The sequence below is a fragment of the Macaca mulatta genome, chromosome 7, assembly GCF_049350105.2.
Source record: "Macaca mulatta isolate MMU2019108-1 chromosome 7, T2T-MMU8v2.0, whole genome shotgun sequence".
Lineage (NCBI taxonomy): Eukaryota > Metazoa > Chordata > Mammalia > Primates > Cercopithecidae > Macaca > Macaca mulatta.
In genome coordinates, this window is record NC_133412.1 from 75,948,012 (window position 1) to 75,971,844 (window position 23,833).

At 41.7% G+C, this 23,833-nt stretch overlaps 1 protein-coding gene across 5 annotated transcripts in view; it reads left to right on the forward strand.

Moving 5' to 3' along the window:
- The window catches only part of AGBL1 (AGBL carboxypeptidase 1), an 857,161-nt gene that overhangs the window by 55,917 nt on the left and 777,411 nt on the right, over nt 1–23,833 (forward strand). For 4 of the 5 annotated variants that reach the window (XR_013395946.1, XM_077940232.1, XM_015142961.3 and 1 more), the window contains exons 2-5: nt 6,992–7,055; nt 8,684–8,830; nt 18,965–19,096; nt 23,232–23,325. Coding sequence is in view for 4 of the 5 variants with exons in the window: in XM_077940232.1 (XP_077796358.1) it covers nt 6,992–7,055; nt 8,684–8,830; nt 18,965–19,096; nt 23,232–23,325 (437 nt within the window). In the remaining variant the exon portion in view is untranslated. The remainder of the gene's footprint in view (nt 1–6,991; nt 7,056–8,683; nt 8,831–18,964; nt 19,097–23,231; nt 23,326–23,833) is intronic. The other variant, XM_077940234.1, reaches the window with a different exon arrangement.

Sequence of the window (23,833 nt, forward strand, 5' to 3'; positions counted from 1 at the left end):
TGGTGCCTATTTTTTCACACTGTGTTTGACTGCCATGTTTCGAATATGATTTGTTTGCCCCCACCAAGTCACATGTTGAGATCTGAACCCTGATATTGGAGTTGGGGCCCGATGGGGCCCTGGGGCCTTGCACAGAATAGGCATTCAGGAAACCATGGAATGAGAGGTGTTTGGATCATAGGGGCAGATCCCCCATGAATGGCTGAGTGCCATTGTCGCAGCAGTGAGTGAGTTGTCACTCTTGGTTCCCACGTGAACCGGTTGTTGAAAAGGCCTGGCACTTCCATTCCTTCTCTCACTTCCTCGCTTACCCTGTGATTTGCACATGCAGGCTCCTCTTGCCTTGCACCGTGAGTGGAAGTAGACTGACACTTTCACCAAAAGCAGATGCCGGGGCTGTGCTTCTTGTACAGCCTGCAGAATATGAGCTAAATACACTTCTTTTCTTTATAAATTACCCAATCTTAAGCTTGAAAAATAACAACACAAAAGACATACTAAAATACTGACACATAGTTGGCACTCTATATTTGCTTGCTCAGTTGCTAGATTGACAGAAAAATTGAGCTGTGCACCTTGTAAACTTCTGTAACAATGTTCTCACTGGGATGGACTTTACATCTTGGCATCAAGAACAGAATGGCAAGACTCTGTCAGATTGCATATTAAGTTTGAATCCCATCTCATATCATTCCATAGTTTCCTGAATGACTACTGTGTGAGACACCCCATGCTAGGATCAGGGGAGAGCAAGAGGAATGAGTCAAACATCTTGCTCTAGAGGAGCTCACAGTCTAAAGTGAGTGTGGGAGATTAAAGGTGGCTGAAAATTCTTTTCTACTTCTCTAGTTGAGGGGTAGAGTCTAACTCCCCTCCCCTTGAATTTGGACTAGCATCCAGATTGATTTGATTAATCAGTAGAATGTGGCGGAAGTGATGTTTGACCTTCTGAGGCTAAGACAAAAGAAGCCTTGCAACTTTCACCCAGTTCTTGTAGAATACTTGATCTAGGGGAAGCCAGCTGCCGTGGAAGAGGTCCAAGTACCTTAAGACTATTATGCTGAAAAATACATATGTGGGCATTCTGGTCAATAGTCCAAGTGTGCCCAGTCTTCTAGCTATACCTGTCAAGGCGCCAGACGTGATTGAAACCATCACAGACCCTCCAGTCTAGTGCATCTGCCAGTTGAGTGGCACTCAGTGACCTCAGTTAATACCATGGGAAGCAGAAGAATCTCCCAGCCAAGTTCTAGCCAAATTTACCTACCCACAAAATCCACAGTTAGAATTAAAAGGCCATTGTTCTAAGGCACTAAGTTTTGAGGTAGTTTGTTACCCCCAAAATAGACAATGAGAACAGAGATGTAAGAAAATAACCAGGATCAAGTAAGAATTTTAATAAAAGGTGTGTACAAAGCCTTGTTGGACAACGAATTAGAACAAATAATTGTGTTCTTGGAGAGGCCAGGCTGCCACAGCGCCCCACTTGGTGGGGCACCAATCACATTGTAGTCTTTGTGAACAGCAGCCCTGGAGTTGTGCAGAGCCCAACATGAGCAGACATATGTGGCAATTGTGTATAATGGGGGCTGGGAAGGTAGGTTAGCTGGGAAAACCATATAGAAAAGGAGCTGGAGCTGAGAATTAACATATGCTACAACGAGTGGGGAGAAATGACACTTAAGCCTGCGTCAGCCTGAGCCCAGACTTGAGAGCAGAGGTACCCGTGATGCTCTTGGTGCATAATAACTGGTTCTGTATCATTGGCATGGAGTGTTGCGGTAGGAGGAGTGGCTGCAGCTGAGCCTCCAGAGGCAGAGTGACGTAAAGGGCGTCATTTTCATACCCTGATAAGGAGTTGGGAGGAGGAAGGCAACAGGGATACATAGAAGATTTTAAAGCAGGGAGTGACACATTCAAAACGCTATTTGAGAAAATTGCAGTTCAAAACCCCGCAGACTATGTAAAACACTGTTCTTCCAACTCCCTGCGTCTCCTTGCAAGCTTGGTAGATACATTTTTTTTTTTAATAGAAATGTCTTCAACAACAGGGGATTACTCAATGTTTCATTTCAAAGGATCATTAAAGGAAAATCAAGGTACATCACATCCTGCCTTCTTTAACTGCTCATTTATTATTACTGTGGGTGAGATAACGGCTTTGTGTTATTCTTCTAAATAGTGTAAAATATTTATTGGTAAATGTAGCAGTACATAAATTAATGACAATTGAGATTGTTTTTCTCCACTGATCACCATAATTTTTACTTAAAGTAAAACCATTTATACTGCTCTATTCTGGCTCAGCGCTGAGTGAGGGCATTATGAGCTGAATGTCTGTAGGACGGCACTGTCTCTTAGTTTCTATGGGACGGCAGGATTCTCCTGGTGAGCTGTCTCTCTGGTTTGTTTGTGAAATCAATTTCTTTCCTATTTTTTAAGACCACAGTACTTGGGAAGAGAGCACATGGAGGTGCAAAATTTTCTTTTCTCTGTCACATCTGAATTTACTGAAAGTGACTTTTATAAGTGAAGATATTCATTATTTCACTTATTTGAAAGTTCACAGGTGGGGGGGTCCATAGAGTTCATCCGGTGGCTTACCAGTCACTGAGGACCCAAAATTGTGTCTTCATATGACAATATCCAAACACAGGAAATATTTTTGTTTTGTTTTAAATTATTTTTTAACTTCTGGAGAATATCTTTTTCCAAAATCCTGCAGATGTCCTCTCAGGTTTTCTATTGCTGATATGGGTTCATATTCTCCTCTAAACCAACCATATGAAAGAGAAAAAGCTTAGAGGAGATGAGCCATGGCCCATTCCCTGGGCAGGGGAGAGAGACCCACATCCTCCATCAGCACTCTACCATCCTGCATTTGAAGCAAATGGGGTTTTCTCGGAGGCAACTCCAGAGGAATGGCTGATGTGTGTGCGGCATACGATGTTGGCCACAGGTCAAACCAATTTAAGGATGTTGATTTAATATATACCATATGCCCAGTCCTATATCTGTGCTGGCAGATACAACAGAACCATAGAAGACAGCGCTTGTTCTCAGGGAGTATCAGTGGGCATTGTAATAAAGCAGGCCATTCCTTAGCTTGAGGAATAAATTTAATAAAATATAGGGATTATCTATTATACCTTGTGAGGTGGGAATAGAGAGATGAATAAGACCTAGTTCTTGCCTACAAATAATGTGCAATTCCCTTCACCGTCTGCTTTATTCAATCTGGTCATACTGCAGATGGATTCATCCCCCAGCCTCCCATGCCCTGTCATGCTGCCCTCAGAACACACAGAGCTACATCATAGCGGGAACACTCTTTTCTCCCCTTTCAACTTGGTTTCTCAAGAGTCTCCCATCCAAGTACTAACCAGACCTACCCTGTTTAGCTTCTGAGAGGTTTCTCAAGAGTCATCACTCATGGATCTGGCTGGGTTCAATGTTCCTTTCTAGGATTCTCTCTACTTCTCCCAGTTTACCTTTGTCACAGCCCTTGCTGTCTTGGGTACTGTCTGCCAGCTGTTCATTTCAGCCAGCCTGGAGCCTCATGAAGGAAGGTTGTGCCGTCATCCATTTTTATCCTCAGTGCCTAGCTTGGTGGCTGGAATATAGATGATTCCCAATGAATGTTTGCTAGATGAATGCATGAATCATTGAATGAAAATAAATTATATCTGGATCTTTTATTCCCCTTTAATCAGTTTTTACCTTATTAGTTTTCCTCTTTCCCTTTTCTCCTTCCTCTTTTTCTTATCTCTCCACTTTCTCTCTTATTTTTCTTTTCCTTGCTCATGATTTATAATCAACTAATGACTTTGGCATTTTAAAAGTTACTCAACATTTGTACAGCCTTTCCAAAGGCTTTTATGCCTCTCCTCTTCACAGAAAGATGAGGTATGCTACAGGTCTATCCAGAAATGTCAGTGCTGATCAGGAAGTCAGTTCCAGAGACTTCATTTTCTTCTGTGAGCCATCTTTGGGTTCACTTTCAAAGGGCTAGAGTCCTGAAAATTCCCCCAAATAATGGATCAGTTTCTGGACTGCTCCTCCATTCTTATTTCTAGTTTTTCATAGACTGCAGAGGGAGAGGCACCCACGTTGGTACACGTATATGTCACAGTTGCCAGGGGATGGTGTGGACTTGGGGATTCAGAGAATGATATCATCTGTTAACCTTCAGTGCAGATGTGATGAGAGGCATTAGCAAAGCATATGCCAAGATTGCCCTTGTTAGCCCAAAGCTCTCAGTGGAGAAGACGTTAGAGTAAACCCAGGTCTTTCTCCTGGGTAAGTGTAGACATCAAGTATCTTGAGATTCCCTCTCAGAATAGGAGTTAGACAGTTAAATTTTGATACCTTGTTCATCAAGTAATTTACAAATCAAAATTAATTGAAAAAATAAATTAATTGATTTTTTTTTTAAACCAGGGTGTTCCTGAGTTTAATTGGGGCACACCTGGGTGAGAGGGCCTGGCACCTAGAAGAAGGTGTTGGGTCTCCTGGTGGCGAAGCATGGCTTGCCTTGACAGCACAGGACCCAGTGGAGCAGCGGGAACTTGTTCTTGGAGTTGTGGAACTGCTTGATTATGGGCTGGTGGCACCTGCTGGGGACAATCTCCTCCAGCTTCATAAGCTAGATGGAGTGGGCGGGGCATGGTGTGGGGATCCCATGTCTGGGTAGCACTGGGTGACACTGCCCGTGGTGGTCAGGTCTTGGTATTCCCCGTGCATGTTGCGGCTGCCCCTCCGGGAGTCATAGCGCAGTCAGATGCCAAATTCTTCACCCTCGGGAGGGCTTCTCAAATACCTGCACATAGGTGTTAACCAATTAGTTGATTTTTTAAATTAATTAATTAATTTTTTTTTTTTTTTTTTTTGAGACGGAGTCTCACTCTGTCTCCCAGGCTGGAGTGCAGTGGCCGCCTGCAGCTCACTGCAAGCTCCGCCTCCCGGGTCCACGCCATTCTCCTGCCTCAGCCTCCCGAGTAGCTGGGACTACAGGCGCCCGCCACCTCGCCCGGCTAGTTTTTTTTTTTGTATTTTTTTAGTAGAGACGGGGTTTCACCATGTTAGCCAGGATGGTCTCGATCTCCTGACCTCGTGATCCGCCCACCTTGGCCTCCCAAAGTGCTGGGATTACAGGCTTGAGCCACTGTGCCCAGCCAATTAATTAATTTTGATTTGTGAAAATATTTATGTTGATTACTGTGGGTTTTAAAAAAAATTTTTTTAAATTTTTTATGCTCTCTTAAATTTTGTGCTGAAGCAAGTAGCCCTGGCTGGAGTTTTGAAGTCTGATTTTAACCCTTTAAGACCCTGGGGTGTCTTAAAGCTGGGACTGAAGAAAGTGTAGGCATCATCTGCCTTTGGGGATGTTGTTGGACTTCATGGCCTCCTTGTAGTTCTTTTTGGTTCGGTTTGATTCCATTCAACAAATATTTGCACACCTTTTATGGAAGATCCTTGTGCCAGGTGCAGGAAAGAGATATATACAAAACTTGATTTCTTCTTTAAATATCTTCATACCTAGTGGAGGTGGAGTGGGAAGCAAGATTATACCATGATACCAACACCATGTTGTAAGTGCAATGTCAGAGCTGAGCCCAGAGTGATGTGGAGATAGAAGGGACTCCAGACCCAGCTTGAGGGTTGGATGGGGATCTTGTGGAGCCGGAGTGCACTTGAAGGGTGAGCTGGCATGACCAGGCTGAGAGGTAAGGAAAAGTGCTGCAGGAAGAGGGAAGAGTGTGATCAAAGCTACAGAGGCATGAAATGGCATGGTTTGATCAGGAAACTCCAAGAGGTTCTGTGTTGCTAAAGCATATATTTCAGGCAGGGGTGTTGTAATGAATAATGAAGCTGAAGACATAAGAAGGACAAGATCATAAAGAGCTTTGGAAATTCTATGAATGAGCTATGACTTTATCCTATATGTGATGGGGAATTATTGAGGCCTTTGAAGCAGATGAGGAGCATGAGTCTTATAAATGAGAAGATTAAGGCTTTGCCTTAAACAAAATATCCTCTCCTCCAAATATCTTACAGTGCAAAGAGCACTGGCCTGATTTTGAGAGGCTGGACTGAGTGGTACTTCTGGCTTTGCTTATGTATTACCTCAGGAGACTCAGCAAGTCCACACTGTCTCTGAATTCAGGGTTCTTTTCTGTATAACAGAGGATAAAGTGTCAAGTATTGCAGAAACTCCTTAGAGTTTTTTCATAATAGGATTTGGCACCACCCTGGGATTCTCTTGAGAAAAGGAGGAGTTCATTCTTGTCAGTCAGGGAAGTCTTTTCATCAGAACATTTTAGTGGATTTCTGTCTCTTTCCTCTGTGCTGTATTTAAAAATAAGCCAGCCAGCTGCGGTGGCTCATGCCTGTAATCCCTTTGGGAGGCCGAGTCAGGTGGATAACGAGGTTAGGAGATAGAGACCATCCTGGCTAACATGGTGGAAACTCTTCTCTACTAAAAACACAAAAAAACTAGCCAGGTGTGGTGGCACACGCCTGTAGCCCCAGTTACTTGGGAGGTTGAGGCAGGAGAACCGCTTGAACCCCGGAGGCGGAGGTTGCAGTGAGTGGAGATCACACCACTGCACCCCTGCCTGGGCAATAGAGCAAGACTTCATCTCAAATAAAAATAAGCCAAGTCTACTGAAATAACAGACCTGTGCTATCCTGGCCCACAAAGTCCCTTTTACTTCCTTGTTTTCTGTGTAAATCATTATTGCTTATTCTTTTGTTTGTCTTGCTGATGTTACTACAAGATAGGTCCGCAAAGAGGGGTTCTGAAGACTAAATATGGAGGGAGGCACAACCCCTGGTTCCCTTACCAAGTGAGTCCCCTTGTCTGTCCTTTTGCTGCAGTAAGTCTTTCTCTATGGCAGGAAGTAGAGCTCTACCATTCCATGTGCATCCCTGATCATCCAGTTCCTTCCTCTTGCATTCTTAAATATGGCTGCCTGTGTTCTCATTGCAGAGCTCCTCCGACAAGAAGTCTATCCTGACCATCCTCAAGGTCCTCGGAGATCTGCTTTCTGTTGGTGAGTAGGCCATGTCCTCATGCCTTCATATGGTGGACATGGAGCCTGCTGGCTGTGATCTCTCCCAGGCACCTCTGTGACCTGGGGGTTTGCTCTTGCTTCAATTTCCTGTGAAAGGCAGCATCACTAGCCCATCTTTTTTCTGTAAGGTTAATAAGACCCAAGTAACCTGGACTGATTGTACTTGCACTCCTCAGTCTTCTCACCTAACATTGAGGGTGAAATTAGATTTAGTAGTAACCCTCCGTGGTTCTACCCCTCTTCTTGCTCTGCTCACTTCCATTGTGACCTATTTAAGAGGGCCGAGTATCAGAAGCTACCTTGGCTATTTCAAGTAGAGGCAGGAATATCAGGCAGGAACTGAACTTGGAAGCATGTAAGCATCACGTTTTCAGAGATAAGATAACAGAGTCGACTACATTGGAATCAACGGGATTAACTGGAGCATGCTTCTATTCGCTCAAGTTCTTACTGAGATTTTTGAACATTCTAACTCTCACTCAATTTGCATTTTTATGTATGCTGGCCACATTACTTTAGAAAGAAATACTAACACCAAACAAGCAATATCAGAAATAAATGACACTCCAGACCCGTAGATCCTCAGGATTATGGTTTCAAGGAGAAGGGGCCCATCATATTGGGGTCTTACCATGGTTTGTGCTATGCTCCACTGGCAGGATGACTTACGTTTAGTCTTTTGTGTGGGACCTGTGTAAGTGAAGTCACTCATTTTCTGGGATAGTGCTGTCTTACATTTGTCCAGAGGTGTCTGAAACTCTTAAGATGAAACCTTGAAGTTCTCCCTCTGATAAGGTGGTGATTACTGTGCCTCTTGCAGAGAATGCTACTTTTCATTAGGATAAAAAGTCAGGTGGTCTTCTTTGATAATGCACCACCCTGTTGGCCACCTTTGTTAGGTCAACTTTGCCCTGTGCATAGAGAGAATCAACCAAGGCCAAGTTGAAATGAAATCGTTGCTTTTGAGTTTGTCCTTGGGCAAGGTGGAGGAGATCCCTTTTCAAAATTGTACTTAGGTAGAAAGATCAATAGTTCATCATAGCTCTAGACTCTCTTCAAAATTCCCTAGATAGGATGATTGGATGTTTCTTTCTCAAGGGATTATTCCAGTGGTTTCTGTGATTTTCTCCCATCAGTTTCTGAAGGCCAGCATCAGAAAATCATTATGCCATCAGTACAATGATTCCAGATTAGGCCATCATCCCAATCCTTGTTACGGAAGATTCAAATGTATAGCAGAGGGATACTGAGATTCCCTCTTCTAAGTATATGATTATACAAAAGTGTATATGCATATTTACATACATGTACACACATACACATACATATACCAAATATTCAACAGATTCTCAGGTAAGCTCTATTTATTACAGCTGTTGCAGCCGAACACAACTAGGTTCTTAAATATTCCACTATTTTCCCATTTCACAACCCTCTTTCCTTAACTGATAGTGCAACTTTAACACAGGTTGCTTCAAGAACTACACAATTTTATGTATTGAAATGAACTAATTCTTACTCTGTCTCTAGCTGTCAGGTCTGTCTTCTGCTCCAAGGAAAATGGGGATTATTACTTGTGGCTCATCTTTCCTCTGGCTTCCCCTCAGGCACAGACCGGAGAATTCACTACATGATCAGCAAGGGTGGCAGTGAGGCTCTTCTGCAGACCCTGGTAGACACAGCGAGGACAGCTTCTCCAGACTATGACATCCTCCTGCCTCTCTTCCGGCTGCTGGCCAAAGTTGGCCTGAGAGGTACTCATACTCCAATACCTAAAGCTGACTGAAAAGGCACTTCTAGGGTTGTTATCATGAGTGCAATTTGGGAAGCTCTGGTGGAGAAGCACAGGGAGGAAGTGGAAGGGAGGTTCTGGACACCTTGATGGTGATGGCAGGAGCAGCCCCATAGGAGAGGGAATTTTGTTGAATTTGATGTCAGCTCATCCAAGGTGTGGTGCTCAGCACAGAGCCCAGAACAAACATGGTCTACATGGGGCATGGATCATATAGGGGAAAGGAGGGGAGATACTCCAGTGCAGTTTTTAATCATTTTAAAAATAAATAGAACATGTCTAAAAGTTGCATCACAAGGTTGTGGAGAAAAAGGAACACTTATACACTGTTGGTAGGAGTATAAGTTAGTTCAACCATTGTGGAAAACAATGTGATGATTCCTCAAAGACCTAAAGGCAGAAATACCATTCGATCTAGCAATCCTATTGCTGGGTATATAACTAAAGGAATATAAATCATTCTATTATAAAGACATCTGCATGCATTTGGTCATTGCAGCACTATTCACAGTTACAAGGACATGGACTCAACCTAAATGCCCATCAATAATAGACTGGATAAAGAAAATGTGGTACATATACACTGTGGAATACTATATAGCCATAAAAAAGAATGAGATCATGTCCTTTGCAGGGACATGGGTGGAGCTGGAGGCCATTATCCTTAGCAAATTAAAGCAGAAACAGAAAACCAACTACCTCATGTTGTCACTTATAAGTGGAAGCTAAATGATGAGAACACATGGACACAGAGGGGAACAACATACACTGGGGCATGTCTAAAGATCAGGAGGGTAAGACGAGGGAGAGGATTAGAAAAAATAACTAATGAGTACTAGCTTAATACCTGGGTGCTGAAATAATCTGTACAACAAACCCCCATGACACAAGTTTACCTATGTAACAAACCTGCACATTTACCCTTGAACTTAAAAGTTAAAAAAAGAAAGTCTATTACATAAGTGTACTAGTTTCCTGGAGATGCCATAACGAATTGCCACAAACTGATTAGCTTAACACAACAGAAGGCTGTTAGGAGATCAGAAGTCCAAAATCAAGGTGTTGGCAGGGTTGGTTCCTTCTGGAGGCTCTGAGGGAGAATCGGTTCCATGCCTCTCTCCTCTGAGGGTTGCCAGAAATCCTTGGAGTTTCTTGGACTGTAAATGCATCACTCCAATCTCTGCCTCCGTCTTCACATGGTGTTCTCCTCTGTATCATTTCCTCTTTGTGTAAGGACATCAGTCATAGGATTTAGGACCCACTCTAATTTATAATAAAATCTGCAAAGACTCTATTTCCCAAAAGAATAACATTCTGAGCTTCTGGGTGGACATGAATTTTTGGGGGCCACTATTCAACCCACTACAAGTCACACAGAAGTGGAACATTCCTAGTTGAAGGGAAGATGGAGGAAGGACCTAGAGTTCTTTCCATTTTGGCTCCATAGTCATTTCTCTTTCACCAAGGAAAACCCTGAAACATTTCCTGAAAACTCTAGAAGTTCTTGGAGCACAGTTTAAAAGCATGGGCACTCAGGACTCACACAAACATTGCAAACGAGTGGCAAGTGTTAAGTTCTAATTGCGTGCTGAGTCATATATAGGTCACAGCTGAGAAGCTCAGAGCCTCTGAAAGGTGGACCTTTGATGTCCCGTGCTATCAGTGACAGCCAAGGGCCCAGGGGTTCTGGAGCACTCTTCGTTTAAATATTTGGATCTCTACTCTAAGTCTATTCAACATTCTGCTGATAATGATGGAGAACTAGGCTTTTGCCAACACCTGCATGAGCATGTCCCAGAAAAAATCAATACAATTCATTCGATGAATATTCAACAGATATATTTACTGGATGTCTCCTAGGGCCAGGTGCGTCAGGCACTATGAACACCATGATGACCAAGGCAGTTAAGGACCTGCTCTCATGAAACTTATGTTCAAGGGGAGAAGGCCAGCAAATCAACAAATAACTTGGTGATAGCAGACTATGATGAGTGCTGTAAGAGGAAGCAAGAGTGATGTTACACTAGACTGGTGTGGTCAGGAGAGGTGACATTGGAGCTAAAACTTCAAGAATGAGAAGTCAGTAAAGCAAAGAGTGGGCCAGGTGGACTCCAGGAAAGGACCACAGAGACTTGATATATACCATAAACGGTATAAGCTGGGGAGTCACACCTGGGTTTCAGGCCTGGCCCTGACACTTATTAGCTATGTGACCTTGGACAAAGTACTTAAACTTTCTGAGCATTGTGCCCTTATGTATAAAATAGAGCTATCTGTACAGTTGACCCTCCATTTTTGTGGGTTCTGCACTCATGGATTCAATTAACATTGGATTGAAAATATTTTTAAAAATTGTATCTGTACTAAACATGTACAAACTTTTTTCATGTCATTATTCCCTAAACAATACAGTATAACAACTATTTACATACCATTTACCTTAGATTAAGTATTATGGTAATCTAGAGATGATGTAAGGTCTGAGGATGTGTGTAGGTTATATGCAAATACTACACCATTTTATATCAGGGACTTGAGCATCTGTGGATTTTGATATCTGTGGGAATCCTGGAACCAATCCCACGTGGATACTGAGGGACGACCCTACTTAATTCTAGGGTGCTGTGAGGATTAAACAAGGTATTGTATGTCACATGCTTATCATGTGGTTCAGGGCCCTGGCAAACTAGGGTCATATGGATTTTGTAGGAGAAAGAGAGACATGAGAGATACACCAGGCCAGTGATTTCCAAGTTATTCACCTTGATATTACTATTGTAGTGATTACATCACCACAGTTTCTGCCATCAAGGGGTTATAGTCCTTGACATTGACATTCAGGTTGCCATGGGCTGACTTGAACAGAACAGAAATGAGGTTGGCTGCTCATGAAGGAATGGGATAGATATATCTCTTTTCTGATGAAGGGAATGGGTTATGTAGGTTCAATTACAACCTCTTTGCTGTTGTCCTTTGGTCCAGAGGTACGTATCAGTAAACCAGGTTTAGGATTTTTTTCTGTTTTATTCATTTCTGCCTGCAATAAATCTGATAGTGATGTATTCTTGCAAAAACAAACATGATGATTTAGACATCACCCATTGACTGGTATCATAGTGGGGACAAGGAACATAAAATAAGTGTTTCTTTTTCTATGCTTATTTTCTAATTATTAAAATAGTGAGGACTTATTTGTAACACTAGGTGTCAGTTTATTTGGAGCAGTAATTTAGAAATATTAGAGAGGAAATGGGGGGCGTTCCAAGATGGCCGAATAGGAACAGCTCCAGATGGCTGAATAGGAACAGCTCCAGTCTGCAACTCCCGGTGTGATCCATGCAGAAGATGGGTGATTACCGCATTTCTAACTGAGGTACCTTGTTCATCTCATCGGGACTGGTTGGACAGTGGGTGAAGCCCACAGAGGGTGAGGTGAAGGAGGGCGAGGTGTCACCTCACCTGAGAAGCACAAGGGGTTGGGGGATTTCCCTTTCCTAGGCGAGAGAAGCCCTGACAGACTACCTGAAAAAACGGGGCACTCCCACTTAAATACTGCACTTTTTCCAAGGTCTTAGCAACCTGCAGACAAGGTGATTCTCTCCTGTGCCTGGCTTGGCAGGTCCCACGCCCACAGAGGCTTGCTCACTGCTAGTGCAGCAGTCTGAGATCAATCTGTGAGGCAGCAGCCTGGTTGGGGGAGGGGCGTCTGCCATTGCTGAGACTTGAGTATGTAAACAAAGCCAGGAAGCTTGAACTGGACAGAGCCCACCACAGCTCAACAAGGCCTATTGCTTCTAGACTCTACTTCTGTGGGCAGGGCATAGCTGAACAAAAGGCAGCAGACAATTTCTACAGACTTAAACATCCCTGTCTGACAGCTCGGAAGAGAGCAGCGGTTCTCCCAGCATGGTGTTTGAGCTCTGAGAATGGACAGATTGCCTCCTCAAGTGGGTCGCTGACCCTCATGTAGCCTAACTGGGAGACACCTCCCAGTAGGGGCCAACAGACACCTCATATAGGCAGCTGTCCCTCTGGGATGAAGCTTCCAGAGGAATGATCAGGCAGCAATATTTGCTGTTCTGCAATATTTGTTGTTCTGCAGCCTCCTCTGGTGATACCCAGCAAACAGGGTCTGTAGTGGAACTCCAGCAAACTCCAACAGACATGCAGTTGAGGGACCTGACTGTTAGAAGGAAAACTAACAAACAGAAAGGAATAGCATCAACATCAACAAAAAGATAATCTACACCAAAACCCCATCTGTAGATCACCAACATCAAAGATCAAAGGTAGATAAAACCACAGAAATGGGGAGAAACCAGAGTAGAAAAGCTGAAAATTCTAAAAATCAGAGTATCTCTTCTCCAAAGGATCACAGCTCCTTGCCAGCAATGGAACAAAGCTGGATGGAGAATAACTTTGATGAGTAGGCTTCAGATGGTTGGTAATAACAAACTTCTCTGAGCTAAAGGAGGATGTTTGAACCCATTGCAAAGAAGCTAAAAAACCTTGAAAAAAGATTAGATGAATGGCTAACTAGAATAAACAGTGTAGAGAAGACCTTAAATGACCTCATGGAGCTGAAAATCATGGCACAAGAACTTTGTGATGTGTGCACAAGCTTCAATAGCCAATTCGATTAAGTGGAAGAAAGGGTATCAGTGATTGAAGATCAAATTAATGAAATAAAGTGAGAAGACAAGGTTAGAGAAAAAAAGAATAAAAAGAAATGAACAAAGCCTCCAAGAAATATGGCACTATGTGAAAAGTCCAAATCTACATTTGATTGGTGTACTTGAAAGTGATGGGGAGAATGGAACCAAGTTGGAAAACACTCTGCAGGATATTGTACAGGAGAACTTCCCCAGCCTAGCAAGGCAGGCCAATATTCAACTTCAGGAAATACAGAGAACACCACAAAGATACTCCTCGAGAACAGCAACCCCAAGACACAAAATTGTCAGATTCACAAAGGTTGAAATGAAGGAAACAGTGTTAAGAGCAGCCAGAGAGAAAGGTCGAGTTATCCACAAATGAAAGCCCATCAGACTAAGAGCGGATCTCTTGGCAGAAACCCTACAAGCCAGAAGAGAGTGGGGGCCAATATTCAGCATGCTTAAAGCAAAGAATTTTCAATCCAGAATTTCATATCCAGCTAAACTAAGCTTCATAAGTGAAGGAGAAATAAAATCCTTTACAGACAAGCAAATGCTGAGAGATTTTGTCACCACCAGGCCTGCCTTACAAGAGCTCCTGAAGGAAGCACTAAACATGGAAAGGAACAACCGGTACTAGCCGCTGCAAAAAAATGCCAAATTGTAAAGACCATCAATGCTATGAAGAAACTGCATCAATTAATGGGCAAAATAACCAGCGAACATCATAATGAGAGGATCAAATTTACATATAACAATATTAACCTTAAACGTAAATGGGCTAAATGCCCCAATTAAAAGAAAGACTGGCAAATTGGATAAAGAGTCAAGACCCATCAATGTGCTGTATTCAGGAGACCCATCTCATGTGCAGAGATGCACATAGGCTCAAAATAAAGGGATGGAGGAAGATCTACCAAGCAAATGGAAAGCGAAAAAAAAAAAAAAAAAAAAAAGAGCAGGGGTTGCAGTCCTAGTCTCTGATAAAACAGACTTTAAACCAGAGACAAAGAAGGCCATTGCATAATGGTAAAGGGATCAATTCAACAAGAGCTAACTATCCTAAATATATATGCACCCAATACAGGAGCAACCAGATTCATAAAGCAAGTCCTTAGAGACCTACAAAGAGACTTAGACTCCCACACAATAATAATGGGAGACTTTAACATCCCACTGTCAACATTAGACAGATCAACAAAACAGAAGGTTAACAGAGATATCTAGGACCTGAACTCAGCTTTGCACCAAGCAGACCTAATAGACGTCTACAGAACTCTCTACCCCAAATCAACAGAATATACATTCTTCTCAGCACCACGTCACACTTATTCCCAAATTGACCACATAATTGGAAGTAAAGCACTCCTTAGCAAATGTAAAAGGACAGAAATCACAACAAACTGTCTCTCAGACCACAGTGCAATCAAATTAGAACTCAGGATTAAGAAACTCACTCAAAACCGCACAACTACGTGGAAAGTGAACAACCTGCTCCTGAATGACTATTGGGTACATAATGAAATGAAGGCAGAAATAAAGATGTTCTTTGAAACCAATGAGAACAAAGATACAACATACCAGAATCTCTGGGACACATTTAAAGCCGTGTGTAGAGGGAAATTTATAGCACTAAATGGCCACAAGAGAAAGCAGGAAAGAAACACCCTAATATCACAATGAAAAGAACTAGAGAAGCAAGAGCAAATAAATTCAAAAGCTAGCGGAAAGCAAGAAATAACTAAGACCAGAGCAGAACTGAAAGAGATAGAGACACAAAAATCCCTTAAAAAAATCAGTGAATCCAGGAGCTAGTTTTTTGAAAAGATCAACAAAATTGATAGACCACTAGCAAGGCTAATAAGAAAAGAGAGAAGAATTAAATAGATGCAATAATAAATGATAAAGGGGATATCACCACAGATCCCACAGAAATACAAACTACCATCAGAGAATACTATAAACTCCTCTATGCAAATATACGAGAAAATCTAGAAGAAATGGATAAATTCCTGGACACATACACCCTCCCAAGACTAAACCAGGAAGAAGTTGAATCTCTGAATAGACCAATAACAGGCTCTGAAATTGAGGCAATAATTAATAGGCTACCAACCGAAAAAAGTCCAGGACCAGATGGATTCACAGCCGAATTCTACCAGAGATATAAAGGGAAGCTGGTACCATTCCTTCTGAAACTATTCCAATCAATAGAAAAAGAGGGAATCCTCCCTAACTCATTTTATCAGGCCCAAATCATCCTGATACCAAAGCCTGGCACAACAAAAAGAATTTTAGACCAATATCCCTTATGAACATCGATGTGAAAATCCTCAATGAAATACTGGCAAATCAAATCCAGCAGCACATCAAAAAGCTTATCCACCATGATCAAATAGGCTTCATCCCTGGGATGCAAGGCTGGTTCAACATACACAAATCAATAAATGTAATCCATCACATAAACAGAACCAATGACAAAAACCACATGATTATCTCAATAGTTGCAGAAAACGCCTTTGACAAAATTCAACAGTCCTTCATGCTAAAAACTCTCAATAAACTAGGTACTGATGGAACTTATCTCAAAATAATCAGAGCTATTTATAACAAACCCACAGCCAATATCATACTGAATGGGCAAAAAAACTGGAAGCATTCCCTTTGAAAACCGGCACAAGACAAGGATGCCCATGCTCACCACTCCTATTCAACATAGTGTTGGAAGTTCTGGCCAGGGCAATCAGGCAAGAGAAAGAAAGAAAGGGTATTCAATTAGGGAATGAGGAAGTCAAATTGTCCCTGTTTGCAGATGACATGATTTTATATTGAGAAAACCCCATCGTCTCAGCCCAAAATCTCCTTAAGCTGATGAGCAACTTCAGCAAAGTCTCAGGATACAAAATCAACATGCAAAAATCACAAGCATTCCTATACACCGTTAACAGACAGAGAGCCAAATCATGAGTGAACTCCCATTCACAATTGCTACAAAGAGAATAAAATACCTAGGAATCCAACTTACAAGGGATGTGAAGGACCTCTTCAAGGAGAACTACAAACCACTGCTCAAGGAAATAAAAGAGGACACAAACAAATGAAAGAACATTCCGTGCTCCTGGATAGGAAGAATCAATATTGTGAAAATGGCCATTCTGCCCAAAGTAATTTATAGATACACTGCCATCCCCATCAAGCTACCAATAACTTTCTCCACAGAATTGGAAAAAACTAAAGTTCATATGGAACCAAAAAGAGCCTGCATTGCCAAGACAATCCTAACCAAAAAGAACAAAGCTGGAGGCATCAAGCTACCTGACTTCAAACTATATCACAAGTCTACCATAACAAAAACAGCATGGTACTGGTACCAAAACCACACATCTACAATCATCTGATCTTTGACAAACTTGACAAAAACCAGAAATGGAGAAAGAATTTCCTATTTAATAAATGGTGCTGGGATAACTGGCTAGCCATATATAGAAAGCTGAAACTGGATCCTTTCCTTATATCTTATACAAAAATTAATTCAAGATGGATTAAAGACTTAAATATTAGACCTAAAACCATAAAAACCCAAAAAGAAAACCTAGGCAGTACCATTCAGGACATAGGCCTGGGCAATGACTTCATGACTAAAACACCAAAAGCAATGGCAACAAAAAACAAAATAGACAAATGAGATCTAATTAAACTAAAGAGCTTCTGCACAGCAAAAGAAACTAACATCAGAGTGAACAGGCAGCCTACAGAATGGGAGAAAAATTTTGCAATCTACCCATTTGACAAAGGGCTAATCCAGAATCTGCAAAGAACTCAAAGAAATTCACAAGAAAAAAACAACCCCATCAAAAAGTGGGCAAAGGATATGAACAGACACTTCTCCAAAGAAGACCTTTATGCAGCCAGCAGACATGCAAATAAATGTTCATCATCACTGGTCATCAGAGAAATGCAAACCAAAACCACAATGAGATACCATCTCACACCAGTTAGAATGGTGATCATTAAAAAGTCAGGAAATAACAGATGCTGGAGAAGATGTGGAGAAATAGGAATGCTTTTACACTGTTGGTGGGAGTGTAAATTAGTTCAACCATTGTGGAAGACAGTGTGGTGATTCCTCAAGGATCTAGAACTAGAATTACCATTTGACCCAGCAATCCCATTACTGAGTATATACCCAAAGGATTATAAATCATGCTACTACAAAGACACATGCACACGTATGTTTGTTGCAGCACTATTCACAGCAGCAAAGACTTGGAACCAACCCAAATGTCCATCAATGATAGACTGGATTAAGAAAATGTGGCACGTATATACCATGGACTACTATGTAACCATAACAAAGGATGAGTTCGTATCCTTTGCAGGGACATGGATGAAGCTGGAGACCATCATTCTTATCAAGTTGTCACAAGGACAGAAAACCAAACACCGCATGTTCTCACTTATAGGTGGGAATTGAACCATGAGATCACTTGGACACAGGGCAAGGAACATCACACACCAGGGCCTGTCAAGGGGTGGAAGACTGGGGGAGGGATAGCATTAGGAGAAATACCTAATGTAAATGACAGGTTGATGGGTGCAGCAAACCAGCACGGTACATGTATACATATGTAACAAACCTGCACGTTGTGCACATGTACCCTAGAAATTAAAGTATTATAAAAATGAAACAAAGAAATACTAGAGGGGAAAATTTTATTTTCTTAAAAATGTGTTTTGACTTTTTATTATGAAAACTTTCTCTCATATAGAAAGATGGCCTCTTATATACATAAAACTTAGTTCTAACCATTGTTAACATTTTGCCATATTTTCTTCACCTATTTATTTTTATCTGAAATATTTTAAGAGAAATTGCAGGTAGCATTTTCTTCCTAAATCCTTTCAAGTGCATTTCTTTGAAAAGAGACATTTCCCTACATAATCACAATACCATTATTACAAACCTAATAAAATTAAAAATACATGTGTAATTTATATTCATTCCAATTTCTCCAAATGTTCCCAACTGTCTTTTATAGACATATTCAAAGCAAGATCCAATACAAGTTGACACATTACATTTGAATGTTATATCAAGAATTATATTAATATTAAATACTCTCAATTCTAGAATTGTCTTAAAGAAAAAACTTTATTCCCATTTGAACTGTGGTTAATGTATGAGGACAACCTAAATATAGGGGCTTGAGAGTTATTCAACCCGCAAGCTTCCACGTAAATATGTGTAGCCTGAATTAGCTCTTTTGATTCATTTGGTTCTAGTGGGGACATATTTAGCAGCATTTGTCACTAGGTTTGAAAAATGTCTTTGGCTATGATTATCCTCCTCCTTCACCATCTTCCCCTTCCTCCACTCCACACATTGTACAATCCACAATCAATGTGAAGTGCAGCTAAGATAGATTGATTTGTGTTCTTAGATAAAAAGATTGGACGGAAGGCCCTGGAATTGGAAGCACTTGATGTGACATTGATTCTGGCCAGGAAGAACTTATCCCATGACCAGAACCTCCTTCACTGTCTCTGGGCTCTGCGTGTGTTTGCCTCCAGTGGTAAGTGACTCTATTGTGGCTCTCGGGGATGGCTTCCAAACCAGGGCTGGGACACATGGAAACTGCGTGAGGGTCTGCTTGGAAGAAAAGCATGGGTGAGAGATTCACATGATGGTCCCAGCCAGATAAATAAAGGAGGCTGACAATCCAGAGGCTGTGAAGGTGAGAAGTTATTTCTTCATTTTATCCTTAGCCAGGTAGAGCTCTTGAGTCTGCTCCTAGAGATGGACTTCAATATTGTTTCTTCTTGACAGTCACACATTACAGCATTCTAGGCTTTTCTATGAGTACTACAAGGTAAAAAAGATATGACAGGAGAAGGGCAGACTTTATTTAGTCCTTGTCACACTGAAGTGTTGTATCTGGGTAGAATGACTCTCACATCACAGATCTCCCTACCATATTCCTGAAATTGCTCATTGATTACAACATCCCTTACGATTTAAAAAAACCTGTGATCCTTCTCAACAGGGTCCTCCAGGTAATTATTAGGAACATCATAGCTCAGCTGATACTTATTTGCTATCTCCTGATTTGATTTATTTCTAATTATCATAGTAATTTTGTATTTAGACCCATAATTTTATAGCTTAGAAGGAGAAACTTTAAAGAGCAAAGCAGGGCCAGGCACGGTGGCTCACGCCTGTAATCTCAGCACTTTGGGAGGATGAGGTGGGCAGATCCCTTGAGCCCAGGAGTTTGAGACCAGCTTGGTCTCTACTAAAAATACAAAAAATATCTGGGTGTGGTGGCATGTGCCTATAGTTCCAGCTACTTGGAAGGCTGAGGTAGGAGAATCACTTGAACCCAGGAAGTCAAGGCTGCAGTGAGCAGTGATCATGCGCCTGCACTCCAGCCTGGGTGACCTTGTCTTAAAAAGAAAAAAAAAGGTGAAGCAATTGCTTGAATTCATATAGATAAAAAGTCATGAGGGCGGAATTTCTAACTCCAGAACTCATGTTAATTCTATTCCATATGGAAACTTTTTACTAATACATTAGATCCTATATCTCCTATCTCATATGTAATGAGCATAGACTTTCATTTCTTCTTTCTGAGTTCCCTTCCTATGAAATGAAAGTGACAGTTATTTAAGGTTATATAGTCGATAGGGAAAAGAACGTGGGCTTAGAGCCAAAAAGACCTGAGTTTGACTGTGATTCTATTTCTTATGAGTCATGAAGCATGAGTACTTAACGTGTTGAATCTCAGTTTCATCCTTTACAAAATCATAGTAGTAATAATGATTACTATTACTCTGCTAGGGCTGCCTTAATGCCTTAACAAAATACCACAGTCTATGTGACTTAAACAAAAGAAATGTATTTTCTCACTTTTTTTTTTTTTGAGATGAGGTCTCACTCTGTTGCCCAGGCACTGGTGTGACCTTGGCTCACTGCAATCTCTACCTCCCAGGTTCAGGTAATTCTCTTGTCTCAGCCTCCCGGGTAGCTGGGATCGCAGGGAGCTGCCATCATGGCTGGCTAGTTTTTGTATTTCAGTAGAGACAGGGTTTCACCATGTTGGTCAGGCTGGTGTTGAACTCCTAATCTCAGGTGATCCGCCCACCTCGGCCTCCCAAAGTACTGGGGTCACAGGCGTGAGCTACCGTGTGCTTTTTTTCTCACATTTTTGAAGGCTACAAATTGGAGCTTAAGATGTCGGCAGGTTTGGTTTCTACTGGCCCCTCTCTTTGGCTTCCAGATGACCGTCTGCTCCCTGTGTCCTCACATGGTCTTTCTTCTGTGCTTGGGCATCCTTGATGTTTCTTTGTGTGTTCAAATTCCCCCTTTTTATAAGGACATAAGTCCACATTAGACTAGGGCCCACCTTAATGGCCTCATTTTTGAAGTAGTAGAATGAGTACAGATATGGGGAGTTAATAGGTGACTTTTTATTTCTAATTACCCCAAGAATGACTAAAATGCCTGATTTTTTTTTCCTTTGTTTCTTTTTTTTTTTTTTTTGAGACAGTCTCGCTCTGTTGTCCAAGCTGGAATGTAGTGGCACGATCTCGGCTCACTGCAGCCTGTCTCCTGGGTGCAAATGATAGTTGTGCCTTATAGCTTCCTGAGTAGCTGGGATTACAGGTGTTCACTACTACACTTGGCTAATTTTTGTAATTTTAGTAAAGACAGAGCCACGCTGGTCTTGAACTCCTGACCTCAGGTGATCCACCCACCTCAGCCTCCCAAAGTGCTGGGATTACAGGTGTGAGCCACTGTGCCCGGCCACAATAACTTGATTTTCGTTGGTAAATTCTCTTAATAAACATGGAGGACTCATAAAAAGAAAGTCTTTCTGGGGGAATAACGGGATAGACGCTTGAATCCTTGTTCACAGATGGAGCCTCTACTCACCCATCTCCCATATATTGACCTGAAAACCAGAGAGCACTGGGGAAAGGCTGAGTAGATTTATATACACCCAACTCTAATAAAGGAAAAGAGGAACTGTGGCTTTGTATAAAGGACAACTCTCATTAACGAATAGACAGAAGATGTGCCACCCATGTTTGTAGTGTGCCAGCAGACTGAAATGTGAAGCATTTCCTGGTTTCCTAAAGCATAAATAGGCTGAAAAACTTGCCTTTCTTAAATATAATGGTTATGGAGATATAGAAAAATTCCTTCAGCTGGAGTTCTGATAAGTCCTGGGATTTTCCTGTGGGTATGAGGAGGTGGCTATCTGATTCATCTTCTAAGCCTTTGTTGATTATACCAACTCACTGTTCCATAAGGTATTTTAAAAAATTATACTGTTACTCTCTATACATTGACTTTACTGATGAGAGGCGAGCAGAGTTCAAGAAGCCTGTAGATTACTATCTTTTCCATGAATTATTAGCCACTGTTGAATGTTCCAGCAAAGCTTTCTAAACAGCTCCTATCTTCAGAAGGAGTTGGCTGGAACCCTAATGAGTCTGTGAGAGCCAATGAACCCTTCAGAAGTTCTCAGATGGCCAATGAGGACGTTTACAGAGCTGCCAGAGCTCTAACCTCGGACAGGCACCCACAAAGGTGAACTCAGTGAGGATTTCTTATTGTTATCTTCTTCCAATTTCAAGCCTAAAATCTTCCATGTTAGAATCAGTGCTTTTAAAATTAACTCTTCCCTTACTCAATACCAGAGTTTTTTTGAATTACTTGCCAAGAGTTTTCTCTAGTATGTTTTCCCAATTCGGAAGCAAGAGCTGAGTGAGTAGCCACAAGAGTGGAAGATTGATGGACCAGACTAGGATGCCAAATCTCTGAATTTTGATCCAGGCAATTACTTCATGTACTAGCCTCAGAAGGGACATATGCAGAGTGGATGTTCCAGGAACATGCACTCTGCAATAGCAAAGACATCAGTTGCAGTCCCTATCTGAAAGACTGTAGTGGGATGAGGAGTCTTCAGATTTCCATTTAGCTCCCTTTCCTGAGGGTTGGAGCAATTCAGTGTCAGCCACCCTCGTTTCCCTCTCTTTGCTTCTCTAAGATTTCTTGTTCCTACTTTTCTCAGATCAAGGCTAGCCTAAAACACGAGGCATTCGTAGGCCTTTGTCTTAAAAACACAAGTCCAATGGAGGAAAGACAGACAAGAGTCACACCTTAAAAGATAACCCTCTTTCCTTGTACCACTGAAAATTTTGTCCTCCTGCTTACTGGCTCTATTTTGTATCCTGTGGACTCCTTATTTTTTGACATGAGCAGAGCTCTACCTAAAGTGATCTAAGTGGAGTAGGGTCCTGGGAATATTGGAGAGAAGCTGGGGCATCCTTGGAGACAAGAGTAACATCCAAAAGTTGTATTTATCTAACCAGATACCTCTTTTGAGTTTCTTTCTATCATTCAGATCTATGGCAATGTTTTTATAACCACCCAGTTGGCCAAAAAGGCAAAAATTTCCCAGTCTAGTTACTGCTGGGCAGGAAGAACTGATTCTTCATTGACATTCTAGTTGGGGCATAGTCAAGTCATTACCTTAGTCATGTGGGAGACCCGAGTATGAAATTGTAGAGGAACGTGCAACCAGGGTAGAAAAGAAAGGAAGCTATCTTGTTTATCAGGTTGCCCCTTAAAGATTTAAAGGAGGTATTGAGCCTTAACTCATCCACTTGTGACCATAACTACTGTGCTTTTGTCTTTCTTAGTCTCCATGGGAGCCATGCTGGGAATTAACGGAGCCATGGAACTGCTTTTCAAGGTTATTACTCCTTATACCCAAAAGCGCACCCAAACAATCAGGTACAGAGTGCTATGTAATACTTCTGCCCTTTTTGTAACAGACGGAGAGATGGAGATTGCCCCACATATATTTTCATGATGTTTCCAGCTCAGTTTAGTGATCATTTCTCCCTTGGAAATATGGTACCATGTCTTTATCCCTTCCCAGCTTACATCCCTCCACACCCATGAGTCATTTCCTCTAATTCTCATGATAACCCTGAATGGGTATATTATTATTCTCTTTCTCAGACGAGGAGGTTAAAATGTGTCGAGAGCCTTATCCAAGGTCACCGTGCTAGGAAATAGTAGAGTTGAGATTTGAATCCAGATCTTTCAGACTCAAAACCTCATGTTATTTTTGCCTGAAGCCCTCAGGTATATACATTTTACTCATAGCAACTCTACCATAAATAAATATAATCCTCAAAAGACATTTCAGAAATGACAGGGTCTCTAAAGAGACAGCCAGTTAAACTTCTGGCATGAGTTCTGGGCCTTATAATAGTCCATCATGGTCATGTGCTAG